Source organism: Crassostrea angulata, chromosome 2 (genome assembly GCF_025612915.1).
Source record: "Crassostrea angulata isolate pt1a10 chromosome 2, ASM2561291v2, whole genome shotgun sequence".
In the NCBI taxonomy this organism is placed as follows: Eukaryota; Metazoa; Mollusca; class Bivalvia; order Ostreida; family Ostreidae; genus Magallana; species Magallana angulata.
In genome coordinates, this window is record NC_069112.1 from 71,411,855 (window position 1) to 71,434,738 (window position 22,884).

At 36.2% G+C, this 22,884-nt stretch overlaps 2 protein-coding genes across 2 annotated transcripts; both read left to right on the top strand.

Annotated features, from left to right (window-relative positions):
• Positions 1-308: 308 nt before the first annotated feature.
• On the top strand, positions 309-4,502 carry LOC128174825 (uncharacterized). Its single transcript, XM_052840268.1, has one exon. It carries the CDS (start codon positions 309-311, stop codon positions 4,500-4,502), a length of 4,194 nt encoding a protein of 1,397 aa, XP_052696228.1.
• A 56-nt stretch (positions 4,503-4,558) lies between these two features.
• LOC128174827 (uncharacterized) lies at positions 4,559-5,968 on the top strand. The gene has a single exon (XM_052840269.1). The coding sequence runs from the start codon at positions 4,559-4,561 to the stop codon at positions 5,966-5,968; it is 1,410 nt and encodes a 469-aa protein (XP_052696229.1).
• Positions 5,969-22,884: the final 16,916 nt, after the last annotated feature.

The following is a 22,884-nucleotide window of genomic DNA, read 5'->3' on the forward strand; positions in this document are numbered from 1 at the left end:
GTGAGAAGATAGAACAGTACCGTAGGAGTGAACGAAGCAGGAAAATGACTCAAAAAGGTGCTGAATTTACCCTGGAAAGTAAAAGTAAAAACCGAGAAAGGTGTTTCAAAATACTGTTGACACTTAGTGACAACTTACAGAAATTATTATTATCATCAGAGGATAAAGAAACGATTAGAAGAGCGTATAGTTAATGGCTCGATAAATACGAAGAATTTCTAGTGTCTCAGGATGAAGTACGGGCTTGGCTTTCTACCAGTGATCAGGTCCCTGATGAAGAAAGATTCCAGAAGAGGGATGAATACCTTATGGATTTGAAAAGTTCTGTATTGGACTGGTTTACGAAACATTCAAAAAGTGTTGTGATTGATAACAATTCCGTGAGTTCTAGTGGAAGTCGCAAGAGCAGTTATTCGCAAGCGAAGTTGGAGGAAAGTCAAAGAAAAGCGGAATTAGAGGCCAGAGCGGCATCATTTCAAGAGAAAAAACAGATAGAAGAGGCCAAATTACAGTTGAAATTGAAGGAAGAAGAACTGGATATAAAGACAGCTTTAAAAATATGTGATGAGAGAACTAAAATAATCGAACAACTGGAAAAAGCTGATCTGGAAGTGGGACGTCTGTCAGAGGCCGCGGGTGACATTCATCTTCCTTTATCAACAGTGACAACATCAATACAGGATCCCATCATGCATGTGTCTACATCTATGAAGCAGTCAAAGTTGAGTCCATATGCACCGGTGTTTTCGTCTGTTTCAAGACCATTACCAACATGTGAAACAGTTAACCACATTAACATATCTACATGTACAATGATACCTGGTATTCCATATGTGCCAACAATAACACGCCACAGTACACCATATGTGCCTGTTTCAAGTTATGAAACAAGTCGTCAACCACAGACTCAAGTTTATTCTCATCTGTCAGAGCCAACGTTTACAACTGCAGAAAATCACCACAACACAGATGATCTATTTACAGTTGCAAGAGAGCTCAACAAACCTAAAGCTGACATTCAAAAGTTTGAAGGAAATCCAATGGACTACCAAAGATTTATCCGACAGTTCAACACCAAAGTGTGCGCTAACACCAGTTCATATGAAGAGCGCTTGAACTTTCTTCTTCAATTTACCAGTGGTGAAGCTAACAGAATAGTAACTGGATATTCACATTTGGATGCAGAAAGAGGATACCTACAAGCTTTAGATGAACTTAAGGATCGATATGGTGATCCAGATGTTGTGGCTCATACTTATGTCAAGAAGGCGTTGGATTGGCCAGCAATTAAACCAGACAACTCGAAGGCATTAGACTCTTATGCAATATTCTTAACCGAGTGTCAATTTGCTGTGAATAACGTAAACAGTGCTCGAGTTCTTGAATACTCAGAAAACATGAAACTTCTAATTAGGAAGCTACCATTCTACTTACAAGAAAAGTGGCGAAATGTGGTGTATGAGCTTAAAGACAGAAAACAAGCCGTTACATTTCAAAACTTAGTAAACTTCGTCCGCAAAGAAGCTAAAAAGGCGAATGACCCTATCTATGGAAAAGAAGTCATGAATTCTAGTTCAAGTGCACCAAAACGACAGAATGAAAGAGTGAACACAAGACCGAGCCGGAACTTTGCTACAAAAACTATGGAGTCCCATTCATCTACAGAAAATCACACAGTTGCTGTTCAATACAAACCAAAATTTTGTGCTTTTGTGAAACCATGCATCTATTGTGAAGGTTCGTCACATTCCTTGGAAGAGTGCAAGAACATTATGAAACTTCCTCTGAAAGACATATATGCAGTTTTAAAAATGAAAGGACTGTGCTTTTCTTGTTTAAAATCTGGACACCAGAAGGGAGTTTGTCAACGCAAGTCATATTGTATTCATTGTAAGAGATGTCATCCTTCTATACTCCACTTGGATCCTCGACAGAGCTTTGAACCTCCGGACCAGAACAACAACAGATTGTCTGTACCGTCAGCATCTGTGTCTTCGGCAGCGCATATGGGGGCTGGGGAACTTGTAAGGCAAGCGCTTCCAATTATACCAGTGCGACTGAAATCAAGAAACAGTGACAAATACATTTATATATATGCTTTCTTGGATTCTGGGAGTACAGCAACATTTTGTACAGAGAAAATAGCAAACTTACTTCACATTGAAGGCAAAAAGACTTTGTTAAATCTGACAACCATGGGACAACAGAAGACAGAAAATTGTTATATTCTCTCTGGACTTGAAATAACTGACGTGAATGGTGACAATCAAATAGATCTTCCTCCTATTTACACACAACCAGAATTACCTGTGTCCAGGAAAGACATAATTTCACTGGAGGACCTTCAAAGATGGCTGCATTTAAGTGACATTCACATTGACAGAATACCAATAGATAGTGATATCGGTTTGTTAATTGGTGTCAATGTTCCTAAAGCAATGGAACCATGGGACATAATTCCTAGTAAAGACAATGGTCCATTCGCAATGAAGACTATCCTTGGATGGGTAATCAATGGACCAATCGACACAGTTCCAGAAAATGGCATTTTCAACACATTCGTCACGGTCAATCGCATTGATGCAAGATTAGAACAGATAAGATACCAGTTTAATCATGACTTTTGTGAGCGGACGATCGATGATGTTCCAGAGCCGTCAAAGGAAGATAAAACTTTCCTAGAATTGGTAAAAAAGTCAGTTCATTTTGAGGATGGACATTATATCATTGACTTACCTTTCAAATCTAAAACTGTTACAATGCTTAACAACAGAAAACAAGCAGAACAGAGACTGATTTCATTATCCAGAAAATTTGAAAACAACATTGAATTTTGTGAGAGTTATAAAGCATTTATGGACAAAATTATCAGTGAAGGTTACGCACAACATGTTTCTACTGAGAACCTACAACAAAACGATGGACGTGTGTGGTATTTACCGCATCATGGTGTATTTCATCCCAAGAAAAATAAACTGCGCGTTGTATTCGATTGTGCAGCCAAGTTCAAGGGAACTTCACTAAATGATCAGTTGTTACAAGGCCCTAACTTGACAAACACACTTATTGGAACTCTAATCAGATTTCGAGAAGATGAGATAGCTGTAATGGGTGATATTGACAGCATGTTCTACCAAGTGCGTGTACCTCTCCAGGATGCTTCATTTCTTCGATTCCTATGGTGGAAAGATGGAGATCCTTCGAAAAGTGTAACTGAATACCAGATGGTTGTGCATTTGTTTGGTGCAACATCTTCACCTAGTTGTGCCAACTTTTGTCTGCGAAAAACAGCTCAGGATTGGAAAGGATATTTCAGTGAAGAGACTGTTAACACCGTTCTCAAAAACTTCTACGTAGATGATTGTCTTAAGTCTGTCAAATCTGTGAACGAGGCTGTAATATTAGTGAAAAACTTACAAAGACTTTTAGACAAAGGTGGTTTTCACATTTCAAAGTGGATAAGCAACAGTCGAGATGTCATGAACTCAATACCTGTGTCAGAGAGAGCTAAAGAAGTTAAGACTTTAGATCTAGATCGTGATACTTTGCCGATTGAAAGAGCCCTTGGAGTCCAGTGGTGCGTCGAGTCTGATTTCTTCAACTTCAAGCTGGAATTGAACAAACAACCGCTTACCAGACGAGGAATTCTGTCGATGGTCAGTAGTGTATATGACCCATTAGGATTTTTGGCTCCATTTGTACTCAAGGCCAAATGTATCCTTCAAGAACTTTGCAAGATGCAATTAGGATGGGACGATAGAATTCCAGATGACCTCGTAATTCAGTGGAATCATTGGTACCAGGACCTCCAGAAACTAGAAGACTTCAAAGTGAACAGGTGTATCAAGCCCTTTGGATTCGATCCAGTCATTACACAGTTACATCACTTCTCTGACGCAAGCGAAACAGGGTATGGCACAGTGTCCTACTTACTACTGGAGAATACAGACGGAGAACGTCATTGTTCTTTCATCATGGGAAAATCTCGTGTTACACCACTCAAACAGACAACCATTCCAAGACTGGAGTTGACGGCAGCTACAATAGCCGTCAAAACCAACAAGATGTTACTGACCGAGCTAGACATGCCCATCGATCGCGTTATATTCTGGACCGACAGTATGGCAGTATTACGTTATATTCAGAACAGAACAGCAAGATTTCATACTTTCGTTGCTAACAGACTAGCAGTGATACATGAAGGATCGCAGCCAAGCAATTGGAGATACATTAACACGAAAGTCAACCCAGCTGATTACGTATCAAGAGGTATATCGGCCAACAGCCTTATCATGCAAGAAAACTGGATCAAGGCCCCTAGTTTTTTATTGGAACCAGAGGATCAGTGGCCCAAACATCCAATGGAGATCGCTGATACAGAATTATTGGACAATGACCCAGAGGTGAAACGAGTTAACGTCATAGCAGTCATCGCAGAGCAACAGAATTCAGACAAAATTTTACAGAGTAGATTCAACATCATTCTCCGTGGTACTTGTTGAAACGAACAGTGGCATGGATTCTGAAAGTGCGGAAGGAATTGTTAAGGCGTGTGAACATGAAAAGACTCAATTCTAGTCCAGTATTACAAGAATCATATGATAAGAGTGTTCTATCGCACCAAGACCTTAAGGAGGCAGAAAAGTCAATACTGAAATTTGTTCAACAACAAGAATTTGACACAGAAATCAATGCTCTTGCTTCAGGAAACTCTCATGTGAATCGTAGAAGTCGAATCAGGAACTTGGATCCATTTTTGGATGATGGAATCTTACGTGTCGGCGGTCGACTACACCAGTCAAGTATTCCAGCAGAGATGAAACATCAAGTTATTCTATCCAAAGATCATCATGTGTCAATCATTCTTAGACAAATTCACCAAGAACTGATGCATAGTGGTAGAAACCATATGTTGGCAAAGTCAAGAGAAAAGTATTGGATTATTCATGCTCCGTCAGCTATCAGGAAGCTGATATCAAGATGTGTTACATGTAGACGATTCAAGTCGAAAGTTGAAGAGCAGAAGATGGCAAATCTACCAAAGGATCGTATTATTCCAGATGAACCACCATTTAGCAGAGTAGGAGTCGATTACTTTGGACCGTTCGAAGTAAAACAAAAGAGAAGTCGTGTGAAACGTTATGGCGTAATATTCACCTGCTTGGCAAGTCAAGCTGTACATTTGGAAGTAGCAGCTTCATTGGACACTGATTCTTACATAAATGCCTTGCGACGCTTTATTGCCAGAAGGGGACAAGTTAAGAAGATACGTTCTGATAATGGAACTAATTTTGTTGGTGCCGAACGTGAACTTGCCCGATCCATACAGGAATGGAATCAACACCAGATTCAAAAGTCAATGTTACAGAAGAATGTAGACTGGCAGTTTAACCCACCAGCTGGATCACATCATGGTGGAGTGTGGGAAAGAATCATTCGAATTATTCGCAAGGCCATGAACAGCGTTGTAAGGGAACAGACCTTGGACGACGAAGGACTTAATACCCTGATGTGTGAAATCGAATATATGATCAACGATCGACCAATCACGAAGAATACAGATCACCACTCTGATTTGGAACCACTTACACCAAACCATTTGCTCTTAATGAAGCGAAAGCCGAACCTGCCTCCAGGAGTTTTTGATAAGGACGACATCTATCACAGGAGACGGTGGAGACAAGTTCAATATATGGCAAACCTGTTTTGGCATAGATGGGTACCGGAATACCTACCGCTTTTACAAGAAAGACAGAAGTGGCACGAAATCAAACGGAACTTGCAAATTGGTGATGTTGTGTTAATAGTCGATTCTAATTCTCCGAGAAATTCGTGGCCTATGGGCATTATTTGTGAAACTATCCCGGACTGCAACGGACTTGTGCGACAAGTTAAAGTTAAAACTGCGACAAATATTCTGATCCGCCCCGTTGATAAACTCTGCCGGATTCTAGAAGGAGATTGTTAGAACTGTTTGATTATTACGAACTTGTGCAAATTTCTGTATTATTATTTGTGATCATTGAATGTTTGTTCATTGTTGACATTTTCTAGGAACAATTGCTAGTGAAGACACAAATTTAATAAAAAACTAGATTGTTTGTAACTTAATGATGTAGAGTATTTTCGACGTAATTGTGTCATATTCATTCCACAATTTGGGGGCTGGGTTGTTGCCGCCAATACTGCAATTAGTCATATCTATGCTGGTACTGCAGTTAGTCATACCTGATCTGACGTCATCAGTTTTTGAGCTCAATATTTTTTGTGTGTAGAGCCCGTGAACTTGTGTGAGGCGGGCTCATGTCTACAATCATTTTGTACTGAATGTACTTTTCTCTGGAGGAAACTACTTAATTGGTGAGTGTTATAATATGTATATTGTTAGAATGTTTTCCAATGCATATGTACATTGTGCAGTAGAATTATATTACAGTACATCTTATAATTCTGATAATTCTCATACTTTAGTGTAGGTATAAAGTTACTATTTATGCATATGCATGGATATTTCAAGGTCATTATTAATGATATATTGATAAAGCTATATAGAGGTACTTATATGTAATTATGAGGCATGTGTGCAACTCTGCTGGATTATGTTAGGTTTATAATTGATATATTACGGGAGGTAACTCCATTTGCAACATGTATGATATCATTTGGTTGTCTAGAGTTATGCCTGTTTGTTTACATTTTTCTGTCGCCAAACTTTGCTAGAGCATTTCAGATTTATATATCTAGATGCATATCTTATTGTGACTAATTGAATTAGGTTATACTGATACATCAGATAGTCATACGTTTCATCATTGTCAACCATATATTTACTAGGATGAATTTGTATGTGTGTGTTTTTTGAATTAGTTTATTTACAATATTTGTTCTCTATTTTTTGTAGTAAATCGTCATTCGTCATACATCTTATATGTTTTGTCACCCTCCAAAATAAAATAAAGACGCATATCTACAATGTAAATCGAAACTCCTTTTAACAAGGTAACAAATTTATCTGTGTCTCGCATATATAAATCGTATGTAGAAGGATTGGATTACAATAAATATTAACTTCTATGTTAAGTAACTTTGTTTAGTATTTTGTTATGTATTATCTTCATTTCGTTTTACTTAATTTTCTTTAACTTATGATATAAGAATATTAGTTATTTAGACAAATTAAATGTGTTTGAATCCTTTAAGATATTGTTTACTCGTGAAAAATAGAACAGCGCATGGCTGCTGTACATGTCGCCTTTCGATAAAACACAAGCATTCTGTGGTACAAATTACAGCAATACGTTTCCTTAAAAATTAAGTTTGCTTTTGATTGTTTAATGGTTTAAAATCGTTCGTTTTATCGTTATCTTTGGGTATCGTGAAAATTTAGTACGTTAGTGACCGTCCGTGTATCGTGCGTGATCGTTCGTGTATCAGAATCGTGCGTGTCGTTAGTCAACAATGTTAGTCAACAATAACGTTGCTACCACTGTATATACAAATGTTCTCATAGCATTCAACTTGGTTGATTCTTCTCTGTATAAACTTCTGCACGAACTGCGAAATTTTCATGGGTTTTCATAAACAAGCTTTTTACTCTTCTAAAAAATGCATCAAAATGATTATTAGTATACGTGCTTCATTTGAATGAAATATGTGGTTGAAGTTAAGGCATTTACTTAGTACTTTGCCATATTTCTTAGATGTATATGCATTGCTAAGTCATTGAAAACTTGAAGACTTCAATTTCGATGTCAAACACGGGATAGCTGCAAAAGAGTGCCTTAAAATACTGGAAGTGGGATTTTTAGGCGTGTTTACCTGCCGTACGTACTGCTGGTTTTCCACCATGGATGCTTCGTTGTTCGCCTCCACCCGGTCACACATCTGGTTCAACTTGCGCTGCAGACCACGGTCGTCAGGTGGGTTGATGTTTAGGCAGCTCATCACCAGTTTCGCGTCTGCAACTCCCAGTTTGGATTTCGTCAGGGCCAGAGCGAGTCCGTCATTCAAGGTACCGGTTTCAGGCCCTCTCTTTTTCTTAAATGTTGTATGAAGCTTCACTTCTGTGGACTTGAAATAGCAGTAGGAGCACTCTGCTCTGCCAGTAATGCATAGGCCCTGTCTCTTTGTGATGTAAAAATTCATTGCTGGATTTTCACAATGATGATCACTAGAGTTTTGTAACAGTGACCCTAGTGACTGTATGTTCACAATAAATATTATACAAATATTGACTGGGGTTGAGGGCAACATTGATTATATTAGCCCCCGAGGGACGAAATATTGCCCGACGCGAAGCGGAGGGCAATATTTTCGTCCCAAGGGGGCTAATATAATCAATGTTGCCCGAAAACACAGTCAACATTTGTTTTGTTATATGAAGAAACAAACCAAAATTAAGAGAATAATTGAAAACAGATCGCCGTAATTTTCTCGGCTCAACAAATAATCCACGATTTCAATTCTGTGCAAAGTTCATTTCCAGAATATCCTCAGCATCAAACGGTCACTGGTGATATTTCGCCGACCGAAAGAATTAATATACAGATGTTCTACCTGATTTTACTTCACAGTAATTCGCAAATCCTTATATCCGTTATGATGGCAAACCGTTGCATTGCGGGTCCGTTGTTTATTAGCCTTGACTGACTGTCTATTATGACGTCACCTTGTTTTGGAGTCGCGAAGAGTTATTTACGTCATCGTTTACGAATCAACTAATCAGAGGCGTTTATTTGAAATAGAGGGAATGTTCTCTAGATATTATTCCTAGCCGGTCAATATAAAAAAAATATTGACTGGTCAATATTTTTCGGACGAGCTAATATTACAATTATTGACTATTCGTCTATATAGAGTTATATAGTGAGAATATACTACTGAATATAACAAATATAAATATAAACTCTTGTAAAGCTGTTTGGACTGATATTATTTCACCATCTGACAACATTTCCCAACAAAGGTGTTGTTTAGCTAGTATATGTGAATTATGTTTAAATTGGCAGTACATTTCAGTGCAACAAAACAATGAAATCCACAAGATGTCAGTTCAGTTCAAATTTTTCAACTGCATTTTTATGGCTTACGGCCATCTAGTTGCCGGATAATCTTTACGGCAAAGAGTTCAGTTATCTGAACATGCGCGACAAAAAATAGTTCTATTCGAATGTTGCAAAGTTAACTGTTTATTGTTCATAATAAATATCTTTAAGCAAGATTATACTTTCCATATGTTATTATCACTTATTTTATTGTAACCAATATTGACTTTATTTAAATAAACTCGAAATCTAACGCGAATGAATATTAACTGCAGTGTTTTCCCTAGGCCGTTTTTGCATAGGGGGCCTAGAGGTATAGGCCCCGCCATGCATCACACAGTGTCGCCATGCTTTCCGCTATGCATACTTACATGTATTATAAGCAAACAATCTTTTCCCAATTATTTCAGATCCTAACAGTGATAAGTAAATGTAAAGTTGTCGTTATTTCGTTCAATCTTCATAAAAACGTTTGCACCCGCAGAGAGCGTCGCTAACTTCGATCGACATCGATCTCAGCAAGGGGGAAAGTGTTTAACGGTTAAAGAACTGAACTTATGATTGAGGTATATTGAAACTGGGAGTATAAATCGGTAATAAATGCATAAATAGAGGGGCAATTACTACTTGTTTTAATATAATGTGCCTTCTTCGACACCTCCGCCATTATCGAATGTTGGGGATTTTCCAAGATCTAAAAATAGCACAATGTTCCCTCAATGGTGTTACCTTGGTTGTGCTATGATTGAAAAGTGTTTATTTGTCGTAAAAATATTGGAAACTTGAGACCAAATGTACTCAAATAAGAAAACAATATACAGTTAAGCTTGATTGCAAATCATATACGGAAGCGATGTCACATTACTATAACATAGAGACATCGTATAGTATGCCTCTGAAAATGACTGTGTATACATGTCATGTGAAGAGAGACTGACTGCAAATTTTAGTTATAGTGCAGTAATTAATTTTAATTAAATTTGGTGTCAAAACAAGTTTGCTGTAATTGCATAGTTCTGCCTGTTTCTCCCCCCCCCCTCCAAAGAGTTTATCTCTTTACAAAGGGGAAAAAAATAAAACAGAAGGTGTTAGAACTGCCTTGTGAATCTATATTTCTTATAAAAGCTTGTGAAGGTCAGCCTCTTAAAAAAGTAGAGAAAAATCCAGAAAAATATGAACAATTATACATTTATGAAATACAAATAAAATGGAATAATACTTGTTGGTGTAGATTTCATGAGAATTCATTAATTATAGTACATAACATGCAGTACATTTCATCATTTGGTTATATTATTTTTACGCGCAGTGATTTAGCGCTGGCTGTGGCGCTGTTACGTCGCACCGTGCACCAACTCTCGCGCAAGTTCATAGTGCGTAGGAATACAAGGTATACTGATATTTGAGAGCATGTTGGTTTTAAGTGTTTTTGTGTCCTATATAAAGTTGAATGAATTTACAGTTAATGTACTTCAGTCGTTGGATAAAAGAAAGAAACAAATTGTCTCATAGTGGAGTTTGAGTCTGACATCATCATTATTATTTTATGCAGTCTATGATTTTCCTAAAAGCAATGGTGGTTTCAACCAATTGATAAAAGAGGCATCAAGATTTCAATCCTGTCTGTTTCGGTCACTAAGGTTCGACCACTCAACAAATGGGGCATGTTGATATCGGTCCTGTTAGTTTCTATAGATCTATGAATTACATGCAGCTAGTTACTTTCTATAGAGCTATAAATAAACGTAAGTTTCCGTAAGAAATAGAGGGAATCATACTCGATCCATGTAAATATAGTCGTATGAAACCCGTAAGCCATTATGGCCCTTCAGGCCTTTGATTTCATGAAACTGGTCACAATATTCACTCCTATGAAATCAATGCATGTGCTAAGATTGAAACAAGTTTTATGCGTTAATAAAACTTTTGTTGTATTATCTGAAAATGTAACTAACTCGTCTATACATTGGTCGTTGGTTAGCCCCCCTCCTTCTTCTATTAGTAGCTAAATTATTGTCAAAAAAATCACATCCCAACCCATTAACCCTACCCCTATCAATTATCTCTAGCAAAATCTCTAACTTTTCCCGCCTCCACTCAGCATCCATGATGATCTGTAAAAAATCCTCTGTGAGACCTAGATTCCCCATGTGTAGTGAAATGATGCTGAACAAGTCTAATAAATAGAATCCCTTACCTTCTTAATTTTATTTTTATTTTTTATGTATAAAATGATTTACTGGAGCATTTTAAATGATTGACCAAAATACTGAATGTTAAAGTCAAGTTAAAAGCGAGATACAGAGGTAAGAATTGGTTGTTATGTGAACAAAGCTCGAGTCTTATAGTTGTTTACAAAAAATGTACTGTAGAGAATTACCATTTCTTAGACAAAATTACATGTAAAAACAATTTAAACAAACTCAGTATCTTAATAAATACTATTATCAACAAAAGAAAGATACATTTGATTTAAACTTACACCAATACAACACATCTGAAAAAATGACAATATTCGAGCTTTGTTTACGAAACAAAGAACTATGAACTCTGTATCTTGCTTATAACTTGATATTTGACTTTCAAATTTTGACATAGCATTCAAAACTTCTTTATTTATCAGTATAAACATTGAAAATAGAAAAACAAAATTTGAACATTTTAAGTCAAGTCGTGTCAAAGTCCCGTTAAGTTGTGTAATGCATCAACAGGAAATTAAAAAATAGAATTTTGATTGATGATTTTATTGGAAGGTAGATTCATGTGAAAGGGAGTAAATATACGGTATATTCATCATAAAAGTTTAGCACATTAATATTTTTATAAGCTGTTAATTGGAAAAAAAATGTTCAAGAATTTGTTTTACAAATAGGTGAATAAAGAAACAATAGTCTTTAAAATGGCACTATTGAAGGTAAAATAAAGCTTGCTAGCGGTAGACATTTGATAAAACTTATACTTTTAGATGGCCTTAGAAGCAGGAAAAGTACCTTCAGTAATGATTATTTTTGTTTTCGGCTGGGGCGCTTCGCACCCCCCCCCCCTCCCGGTCCTCCCACCAGGGCTCTGCCTTAGACCCGTTGGGGACCCAAGGCGGCCCCTAAACCCTTCGCCGAAATAAGGTTTCCGGCTGTTCCAACATTTTTCCTTCTATTCAAAAACCTATTGAAAACACTGTCAACACATGAGGTTTTGTGCACTCTGATGGCAGAAGTTTGTGCAATAAAGAAGACCCATTGCGGAAGTATCCTCGGATCCCGACTCACCAACCGTCATGTCCTCCGCAACAATACTTATCTAAAAGGCAGGTCAGCGTGTGGAGTCTTTTTCACAATTTAGAGTTAAGGACATGATAATCGCAGTGACGTCAGGTGTAAGCTTTAGCAGAGCAGTCCTGGAACCAATGGAGGGACAGATACTTGACAACACTACAAGTTCGCCAGAAGTGAAATTGTGAACAGCCCAGTCTAAAGAAAGGAGATGTTGTGCTGATGAGAGACATGGAGGTTCCCAGAGCGCAGTGGCCAATAGGTGTCATAGAACAGTGTTTTACGAGTCAATATGGCCGGATTAGAAAAGTGTCTGTGTGATTAAGAACCAGCAACCAGTTGCATACATTAGACCATAACTGAGTTGGTTTACTTGTTTGTTGAATCATAATTGAAAATGAATGCTTCATTTAAGTTAGTTAATGTGATTTCTAGTAGAAATCAAGCGGGGGATGTAGTGGAACAGTTTCATGAACGACTTGTCTATTACTGTTTAAGCCATTTTACATACGAGTTAACATTCTTTGTTATTGAAAGTAAACTGAACAGTGAACACGCTATAATTACGGTCTAGCATAGTGTAAGTTAAATTAACATCAGTTACCACTTATCATCACCTTTATTGCAATATCCGTAACTCCCGCCATTTTTGTAATCGTAACTACAAATGTATGTCGTTTAAACGTTTAATTTATGTACCCAGTTTGTGATGTTCATTGTTTGTTTATTGTAGTCTTTCTCTTCCAAGAGGTTGTTGAATAAAACGCTTAAAATAGTTCTGCATCACAAAATAGACGCCAAAGACACACACACGCAATGCTGATTAACTACATAATCTTTACAATTCATAGAATTAAAAAAAAATAAACTAGAGGTTCTGTGAGCAAGCTCACAATTGATTCTCCCCGCTAAGATAAAAAGCATGATGCGTGTATTTTCCCAATTATAGAATTTTGCACTTTTTGTACCCTTGACCTTGCCCAAATGACCTTGGGTCAAGGTCATGACACACTCTTAGGTCATAAGCAATCTTTGTGTGAAGTTAGAACTTCCAATAATGCTCCATAAGAAAGATATTGAGCGGACACGAATTTTGTATTTTTTCTGCCCTTGACCTTGTCCAAATGACCTTGACTCTTAAGTCATAAGCAGTCTCTGTGTGAAGTAAGAACTTCCAATAATTCTCCATAAGAAATATTTGGACTGGACACGAATTTTGTATTTTTTCTGCGAGTGATCTTGTCCTTCCCGAATGACCATGGGTTAGGTTATGACACACCCTTAGGTCATAAGCAATCTTTGTGTGAAGTAAAATCCCAATGTTTTTCCATAAACAAGATATGGACCGGACACGATTGCACAGACAGATGGACGGACAAGGTGATTCCTATATACCCCCCAGACTTCGTTTGCGGGGGGGGGGGGGGGTATAATAACACGTATAGTACTACTCGGTGTCAAGTGGGAGTTGTAATAAGTTTGCCTAAATAACACATGCGCAGCTGCTCCACTCCGTTCTATTATTAGGGATTCAAAAATTAGGTTCATATGTGGTTTAGTGCGCAAGTCGGAAAAATTCTTTCTTCGGGCTGCCGAAATTTAACTTTGCTCTCGGTAGAACTGTAGTTCAAGTGGGTGTCGAATGTCGTTGTGACTTTATCTCGGAGTTTGCGTCACCGAATAAGGTTCGACAAAAATTGTGGAGTCTCATTTTCGATGGTTTCGTCAATCTCGGTTAGATCCAATTTTCTACAAACAGAAATTATTCTCGGTATGTTTTTATTCTATAGATTCATGTACATGTATCGTGTCAGTGCTGATCTGTTCGTGATCGGCTTCGGCCGATCACTGTTGTGTCCATATGAGGCATCCGGCAAATGCCAAAGTTTTCATGAAAATGAGAATACGATACACATTCACATCTGGTACATTGCATACACGTTCCGAAGGAATTCAATTTATTTAGACGCCTTAAAATTTCTAATACCTTCAATAAAATCAATTATGTACCGTAATTAAGAAAATATGGAATGTGTTAAATCGAAACTCCTTTTAACAAGGTAACAAATTTATCTGTGTCTCGCAGATATAAATCGTACGTAGAAGAATTGGATTACATAAATATCAACTTCTATGTTAAGTAACTTTGTTTAGTATTTTGTTATGTATTATCTTCATTTCTTTTTAGTTAATTTTCTTTAACTTATGATATAAGAATATTAGTTATTTAGACAAATTAAATGTGTTTGAATCCTTTAAGATATTGTTTACTCGTGAAAAATAGAACAGCGCATGGCTACTGTACATGTCGCCTTTCGATAAAACACAAGCATATTGTGGTACAATTTACAGCAAAACGTTTCCTTAGAAATTAAGTTTGATTTTGATTGTTTAATGGTTTAAAGTGCGTTTTATCGTTATCTTTGGGTATCGTGAAAAATTAGTACGTTAGTGACCGTCCGTGTATCGTGCGTGATCGTTCGTGTATCAGAATCGTGCGTGTCGTTAGTCAACAATGTTAGTCAACAATAACGTTGCTACCACTGTATATACAAATGGTCCCATAGCATTCAACTTGGTTGATTCTTCTCTGTATAAACTTCTGCACGTACTGCGTTTTCATAAACAAGCTTTTTACTCTTCTAAAAAATGCATCAAAATGATTACTAGTATACGTGCTTCATTTGAATGAAATATGTGGTTGAAGTTAAAGCATTTACTTAGTACTTTGCCATATTTCTTAGATGTATATGCATTGCTAAGTCATTGAAAACTTGAAGACTTCAATTTCGATGTCAAGCACGGGATAGCTGCAAAAGAGCTCAAAATAATGGAAGTGGGCTTTTTAGGCAATATATATATATATATATATATATATGGTTGTGTATGTGCATACATATGTGTGTAAATATATAAATTATCACATGTATATGAGAGGGAGAGAAAGACTTCCTTATAAAAAACTTATCTTTAAATCTGCATGCAGTTGTTTTTTTTCCGTGGTTTCGGCGGAGCATCTTTTAAGTTCCCTAACAGTTCTTTTTAGGTCTTTACATTCTTGTACTGCAGTATTACATATGGCAAAAATAAACAGGAACGGTCGTGAAATTTACGACTTTATAGCTGATAACTTTACAGCTTTGAATTAAAAATAATTAAAAGAAATAGTTACTGGTATTTTTAAGGGACTTACAGGTGGGGGCAGGAGTGTTAGTGAAAAGCAGTATTTTCGTCATCCCATCATTACCAAGGCGTGTTTGGCTCAGCCCGACCTGATGGGATTAATTTAGAGAAGCTGGTTTAGAGGTGCACTGGTCTCTACTTCTGTAAGGAAGTTGTGTCTCTAAGACGTGAATGGACACACGCCGCACTTATCCCCATCCTTGTGGCAAGCCCTCGCCTGTCCTCGGTGGCTAGGTTCTAGGTCAGGGATCCATTGCAGCCTGTATTCTGCTCTTGATGGCTCCGAAAGGCTTGGTTTCACAATGCACCGGTCTTCCCCAAGTGCAGTAATCTATCAGAATCTGCTCTGCAATATTTGTAACTGATGTCTACATAGTGTGTAACTGTATGTGTTGTGAAGGTGGTGAACTTTTTTTTAGAGTAAACCCCCTAAACTAGATGTAAATTTTGAAGATTCTTGAAAAAAATATTATTTTACATAAACTGCATTGAAACCAATTTTTCTGGTACATATGAGGTGAATGATTTTTAAATAATGTTTAATCACTCCAGATTACATGCAGTGACCGGTAGCCACTTTTAAAAAAATTGGACATGATTTATGTAGCAAAAGATGGGGCTCAATGATAAGGGATGATTTGTTCATCAGCTTTTCAAATATAAATAATTCATAAGAATACAAATTTTTAGTACAAACCAACACATTCATTTAAATGCATAATGTATTTTTATATCTATATATACCAATATTTATAATAATAGTATAATGATCAGAACTAATCTATATTATATTAATTTATCATAGGTACTAGAACACATGTTATATGTGTTGGCTATATATATTTAATTAAACCTGTAGCAATTGGCTACTATTTATAGCGGATAACCTTTAGAACAGGTATTCAAGTTAAGCACGACTTTCACTCATTAGGAGCATTTTCTTTGACACATTTACACAATCCCCACCCACCCAATTATTTAGTGACATTTAAAATCGAAGGACTGTGCTCTATAAAATGTAAATTGTTTTATTTCAGAAAGAAGTTTGAAGAATCTTTATATGTATTTGTACGTGTAAATAAATACAGCAAATAAGCTCTTCCTTCACTAATCATGTGTTTTGTTATATTGTAAATAATTTATGTTCGGTTGAGTGGAACGAAGAAGAACATAAGTGTACTACCTTGGTTATGAATTGTGCAAAATTTATTTTTAAAACATTTTTTATTACCAGCTCTTAATTACCTTTTGAAGGTTGGTAATGAATTTTCAATTCTAAAACGTTACATACTTATGGAATTTTTTTTTTTTTTTTTAGAATGAACTGATTACCCTTGAATTGGTCATTTTTTTTAAAAAAATCAAAAATAAAAACAGAACTACAAAGAGACGACAAATTTCAATATAGTGAAAGGGGGGGGGGGGTGATCTGATATATCATGGAAGAGTTTACTTGAGAAGCAGATTTGATTGGACAAAAGAAGGAAAGAGTGTGAAGTTAAAAACCGTCGTAAGCAAAGACAAAGATGCATTTTTAGGTGAGTTCATTGTCACGACAGCCGTCGTTTGTCCAATTAGTCAAACAATAAAACACACCAATAATTAGTTACAATCTTTATTTAGAAACATTAAATCAATAAAAATCTAGCTGCAATAATGTAGCCCCCTCCCGATTTTTTTTTTTTTGGGGGGGGGGGGGGGGGGGAGAGGGCTACAACTCCATAGGATCTCCGTAATGATGCAAGTGCGGGAGTGATTCACTACGATTTCGTCTTAAATCGTTTATAAATGACAATAACATTTGCATTTCTTATCTGAACTTTAACGTTGTAGATGTCTATGGCATAAATTAATCCAAAAATATCAAGTATAGTCCATATATCAGTTACTTTTTGTGTATGTCAACGACGAAAGTTGAATTTGTCCGCCATGTCTACTGACCTTGACCGGTTTTATTTTGGGACAGCCAATTAGAATTCAGGAGCGGATCTTGAACTGAATATAGGAATTCCCCTATTATAAACATAATTAACGCGGTAAATGTGAATTTTCCATATAATCCATTTCCTTAAATGATGTTTTAGTGATATAACGAGGTAAGATCAATTATTTACACTGACATTCACGTTATCAAGCCCATCAAAACTCCAAGCGTGCATCCCATAAAATCACGCGAGAACTGTCATGGCTGCTGAAAAAGACGACTGGTAAACATGCTGCTGTGTTTTATCTGGTTTTGATTTATATACGATTAATTTGTTCAACCTGAATTAAAAAATCATTTTATCTCAAGGAAGACAAATATAAAATCGATCTTTTCAGACCGAAGTCAGCCTCATTAAAAACTTAATTTTGCACCATTACGGAGATCCTGTAGAATTGTAACCCTCTCCAGTAAACATCGGAGAGGGCTACATTATTGCAGCTAATAAAAATCGTGCCTCCGCTAAATCTTAACATGAGTTGTCAAGTTTGGGGCTTGATTCATTGTTTTGATTTAAAAAAATGTTTCCCGTCTATTAAAACGTCTTGCCATCTTAATAGAGGATTTCACTGACGAGTTCGTAATAATATTAAAGCTGTAGCTTAAGTTCCGTCTATCACACGTTTTAACGTTGTGATAGAGGACTGTCAGTGATTAAGTGAAACAACCCGTCTAAGTAGCAGAGTGTTATAAGTTAGAGGGTTTTGAAAGTTTTACTAATACACGTTTATATTATAAAATGGAGTGTCACGTGATCAATGACACGCCTTCCAAGAATGACATTAAATGAATTATTCAGCAAAAAAAGGATATACAAGAAAAGTTACGTTGCAATATATTTAATAAAATAAACTATACAGAACAATTCTCAATCTCACTTTATGCACTGTAAATATCCAATAGTTAATACGGTTTGTTGCGCTGTGTCTGGTAACGATGGCCTTTGTAATTCACCGAGTAATGGCGGCACTGATAGTTTTGTCTGTGGTCATGTCTGGGTTTTCCTTGGGATGACCGGTAACTGTCCTGTTCCCGTGGTTTGTCAGTTGTAGTTGGAATGGAGTGTAATCTGTCCCGAAAGTTCTGCAAATCTGTCAGGTGCTTAGTGTATGTATTCAAAATAATCTCGTCAAAGTTTTTTTGTTCACGGTTGATGTTAAAGGACGTATTCCTTATCCGTTTTAGAGCTGATACTCTTAGATTGTGAATAACTCCCTCCTTCTCTCTAATTTCGTTATCAATGAAGTTCACTACTGCCTGGGCAGTTTTCCTTGTTTTATTTTCAGCTATTTGTTTAAAGAGGACTTCAAACTTTTCCAAGGTTTAGTGTACATGTTAACCTTGCCAAAAACCATGAGGGGTATTGTCCTGTGCGTTTACGCTTTCTTTTCGTTTTGAGAGAATTAAACGCTTCTCCAACGCTTCCTGGATTTCGTTAAACTCCTGTGGAGTATTGCAATGCGAATTAACGCTTGTATCCTCCGGCAAACTATCGTAAACAATGAAATTCTGATTAAATATCTCAGCTGTAGTTTAAACTGTCATAATTTTTGTAGGTATTGCCATCGCAAACCTACAAAAATGATCAGTTATGACCAATACATATTCGTAACCACCCTTTGAGCGTTCAAGAGTTAAAAAATCAAGACATACATGTTCTAATGGTTGCGACGTATTGATATTAACAAGAGGAGCTTTCATATTGGTTGGAGTTTTCCTCCTGATACATCTACCACAATGACAAATATAGTTTTCAATGTCACGGTTCATTCCATACCAATTAAGTCTATCTTTGGCAAGTGAAAGAGTTCTATCTCTACCTTGATGACCCATTTTATCATGAATATGATGTAAGACTAGACCTATGAAAGATGATGGTAAAACAAGTTGATGTACAATACCTGTTTCTGTTCCTATGTCTCTGAATAATTTGTCATCAATAATTCTGAGTCAAAACCATGAAACAATGCTCTTATGTAAGGAGTTGGTGGTATTTCATCCTTATGTGGTTTGTAATTGTTATAAACTTGATCAAACCAATATGATATGTCTGGATCTTCAATTTGTTTTTGAATAACATCAATTCTTTGAAAGCTTTCATTAGGTAATGCACTGATGTTCATTTTGATAGCATCTTCAGAGACAGGTAAAGCTTCAATAAATGGACATATGTTTAATGCATTACATATAGCAGTGACAGAATTTCCCCAGTCTGTGTAATTGCACTAACACTGTTACTTAGTTGCAAATTCTTCTCTTTTGATGATACAGTAGTCACATCTTGTTTTGGTAGTTTAGATATACCTGGTCAACGAGACAGTGCATCTGCATCTGCATTTGTTTTACCTGGTCTATACTTAAGATCAAAAGTGTAAGCTGACAAAGCTGCAAGCCATCTATGGCCAGTTGCATCTAATTGTGCAGTTGTAAGTACATAAGTGGATTATTATCCGTATATAATGTAAAATTGTGGCCATATAAATATTCTTTTAATTTCTCCTTGACAGACCACTGCAGTGCAAGAAACTCTAATTTATGAGCCGGATAATTTCTTTCAGCCTTGCTTAGACTTCTACTGGCGTATGCTATGACATGTTTCAGTCCATCCTCCTTTCCCTGATATAAGCCATGTAACGAGGCATCAGTGTGTAATTCAGATGGTTTTGAATAATCAGGATAGGCTAATATTGGATAAGAAGATAACTGTTGTTTCAGAAATTTAAAAGAACTTTCTTGCTCTTTTCTCCATTAAAAAATCTGCCTGTGGATGATTAATAGGTGTTTTCCTTCTACTTCGGCTTTTCTTTTGTGTTGTAGGCATAAGATCTATTAAAGCAATATGAGCTGTATTTCTTAGAATTTTATTTTGCTGCAAAAACCTGCTAGTATGCTAAGCCTGTATGTAACTTAAACTTTTATGATAAATAAGATTTGAAAAAATCATTTATTTTTGTCAGAAGAAAGATGTCTCTTATAAAGAATATATAGCAGTTTAATTTTTGTACAGGACGACAATAATTCAATTTTGCTTCAATTAAGGCTTCTTAACCAGCTGTTAACGGCTTTTCCCCACCAAAATAAGGTAACAGAAATTAATGAACCAAGATATTTTTGGTCATTTAAGTAGAAAATAACATTTTTGTGAGAAAAAAATTTCAGCATGAAAATTGCAGCTCATATTGCTTTAAAGGTCTGGCTATTTTTGAAAAATTCTTGATAAATTTCCTATAATAGCCTACAAAACCTAAAAATTGACGGATTTCTTCACGTGATTTAGGTTGAGGCCATCCCAGTACCTTTGATACCTTTTCTTCATCAGACTCAATGCCTTTTTCTGAAACAATATGACCAACATATTTCACACGGGTTTTAATAAAGAACATTTCTTTGGAGAAAGTTTAACTCCAGCTTCCCGCAACTTTTGAAAGACTAAGTATAATCGGTCTAAATGTTCTTCATAAGTCTTGGAAAATATAATAATTTCAACCAAGTATATAAAACAAACTGGTAGGTGTAATTCTCCAAGACATTGTTCCATGAGCCTCTGATAAGTAGCAGGTGCATTTGCTAACCGGAAAGCCATTCTGTTGTATTCATAGAATCCTAGTGGTCCAACAGTAAAAACAGTACGTTCTTTTTGTCTCTCTTCAATTTCAATTTGATGATATGTTGATTTCATGTCTAAAATTGAAAAATACTTATTGCCAGAAAGAGAATCTAAAATCCCATCAATTCTTGGTAAAAAATAACTATCTTTGATGGTTCTTTGATTCAATTCTCTGAAATCTATGCATAGGCGCAATTCACTTGTTTTCTTTTTGACAAGTACACCATTTGAAGCATAAGGCGAATGTGAATGTCGAATTATACCTGCACTTAATAACTGTTGCAAGTGATTTCTCACCTCATGAAACATTGATGGGGGAATTCGACGATACATTTACTTAAATGGAATTTTATTGGATTTTTCTATATTATGCTTTACTGACTTGCTATAGCCAATATCTGTTTCACTCTTTAAAAAGATGTCATTGAAGTTATATATCAACTCAGTCAGTTTTTGTAAATTGTCTCTTGAAAGTTCATCTTTTGGAATGTTAATTCCATAATATCAACCTCTTTGGACACACAATCATCTTTAAGAGATGTAAAATTCTCAACACTGACTGGTTGAACTTCACAGAGTAAAGCATGTGGAGTCAAAGTAACAGTTCTTGTAGTAATATTACTAATATGTACAGGTAGTACTCCATTCTGTCTATGGTGATATGATATAAGTACAGGAGACACATATAAGTCTTTGGGTATCTTTGATTGAGATGTTGTCTGTAACAACGCACAAACTGGTTGATATGGAAGTTCTTTATGTAGATACCCTTTGACTACAATATCTGTATTTGGGGGAATAGTAACTCCAGATGACTCAGCTTGTCTAACTAAAGCTAGAACATTCTTGTATCTTTGTAAATCTCTGAGACCTGACCATAATATAATCATATGTTTGCTGAATGATATTGAGTGTGTGTATACAAAATGAACAAATATATGGTTGTAGATCATAATAAGCATTGTATCATTTTTTTAAATGTGTGAACAGCTGGCAATTCCAATGCTTGTGCGGGATATTATCATGTGTATTTAAAAGTAAATGCATTATTTACCTTACGTTTTGTCAGGTTTGTGGACTTAAGGCTCACAGTCTCTTTCCAGACAGCAACTTGTACACAGTATAGTAAAAATTTCTAGTGGACAACCAAAAGTAACAATGAGGTGTTCTAAGAACATCTTTGAAATTTGTTCTGCATTTTGCTCTGGAATAGGAACTAACTCAATCTGGAAAACTGATCTACTATTACCAGATTCGCTAGGACGAAATGGACCTAAGATGTCAAGATGTACTCTCTCCATGGGATACCCTGCCTGAAAAGATTTCAAAGGAGCCCTAGCAGTTTTAGTAGGTTTTATGTCTCCCCTTTCAAAGGGGAGACATATTGTTTTTGTCGACTTTCTTTTTCTTCTTCTTCTTATTCTTCTTATTAGGGTCTTCCGTTTTCAACGGAAGACCCTCTTGTTATTCTTCGGTTTCTTTTTATTATTATTAGGGTCTTCCGTTTCCAACGGAAGACCCTCTTGTTATTCTTCGGTTTCTTTTTAGGGTTTTCCGTTTTTCAACGGAAAACCCTTCTGTTATTCTACTGTTTCTTATTATTTTTTTTTTTTCCCGCAAATTTTGTGCACGAGATTTCTCGAACATTTTTTGTCTGATTGCTATGAAACTTTCAGGTTACGTAGATGATATTAATATCTCTAGACGTTTTTTTCAAATTTTTAAAATTCACTTCCGGTTATGAGTTATTGCCCTTTCATTGAAAATTGGGGGGTCTTTTGTCCAGAGTTGATCTCG

What these genes read in the sequence shown, in the direction of transcription:
- LOC128174825 (XM_052840268.1), top strand. Translation starts at nt 309, where the DNA reads ATGGATTTGAAAAGTTCTGTATTGGACTGGTTTACGAAACATTCAAAA.
- LOC128174827 (XM_052840269.1), top strand. Translation starts at nt 4,559, where the DNA reads ATGAAAAGACTCAATTCTAGTCCAGTATTACAAGAATCATATGATAAG.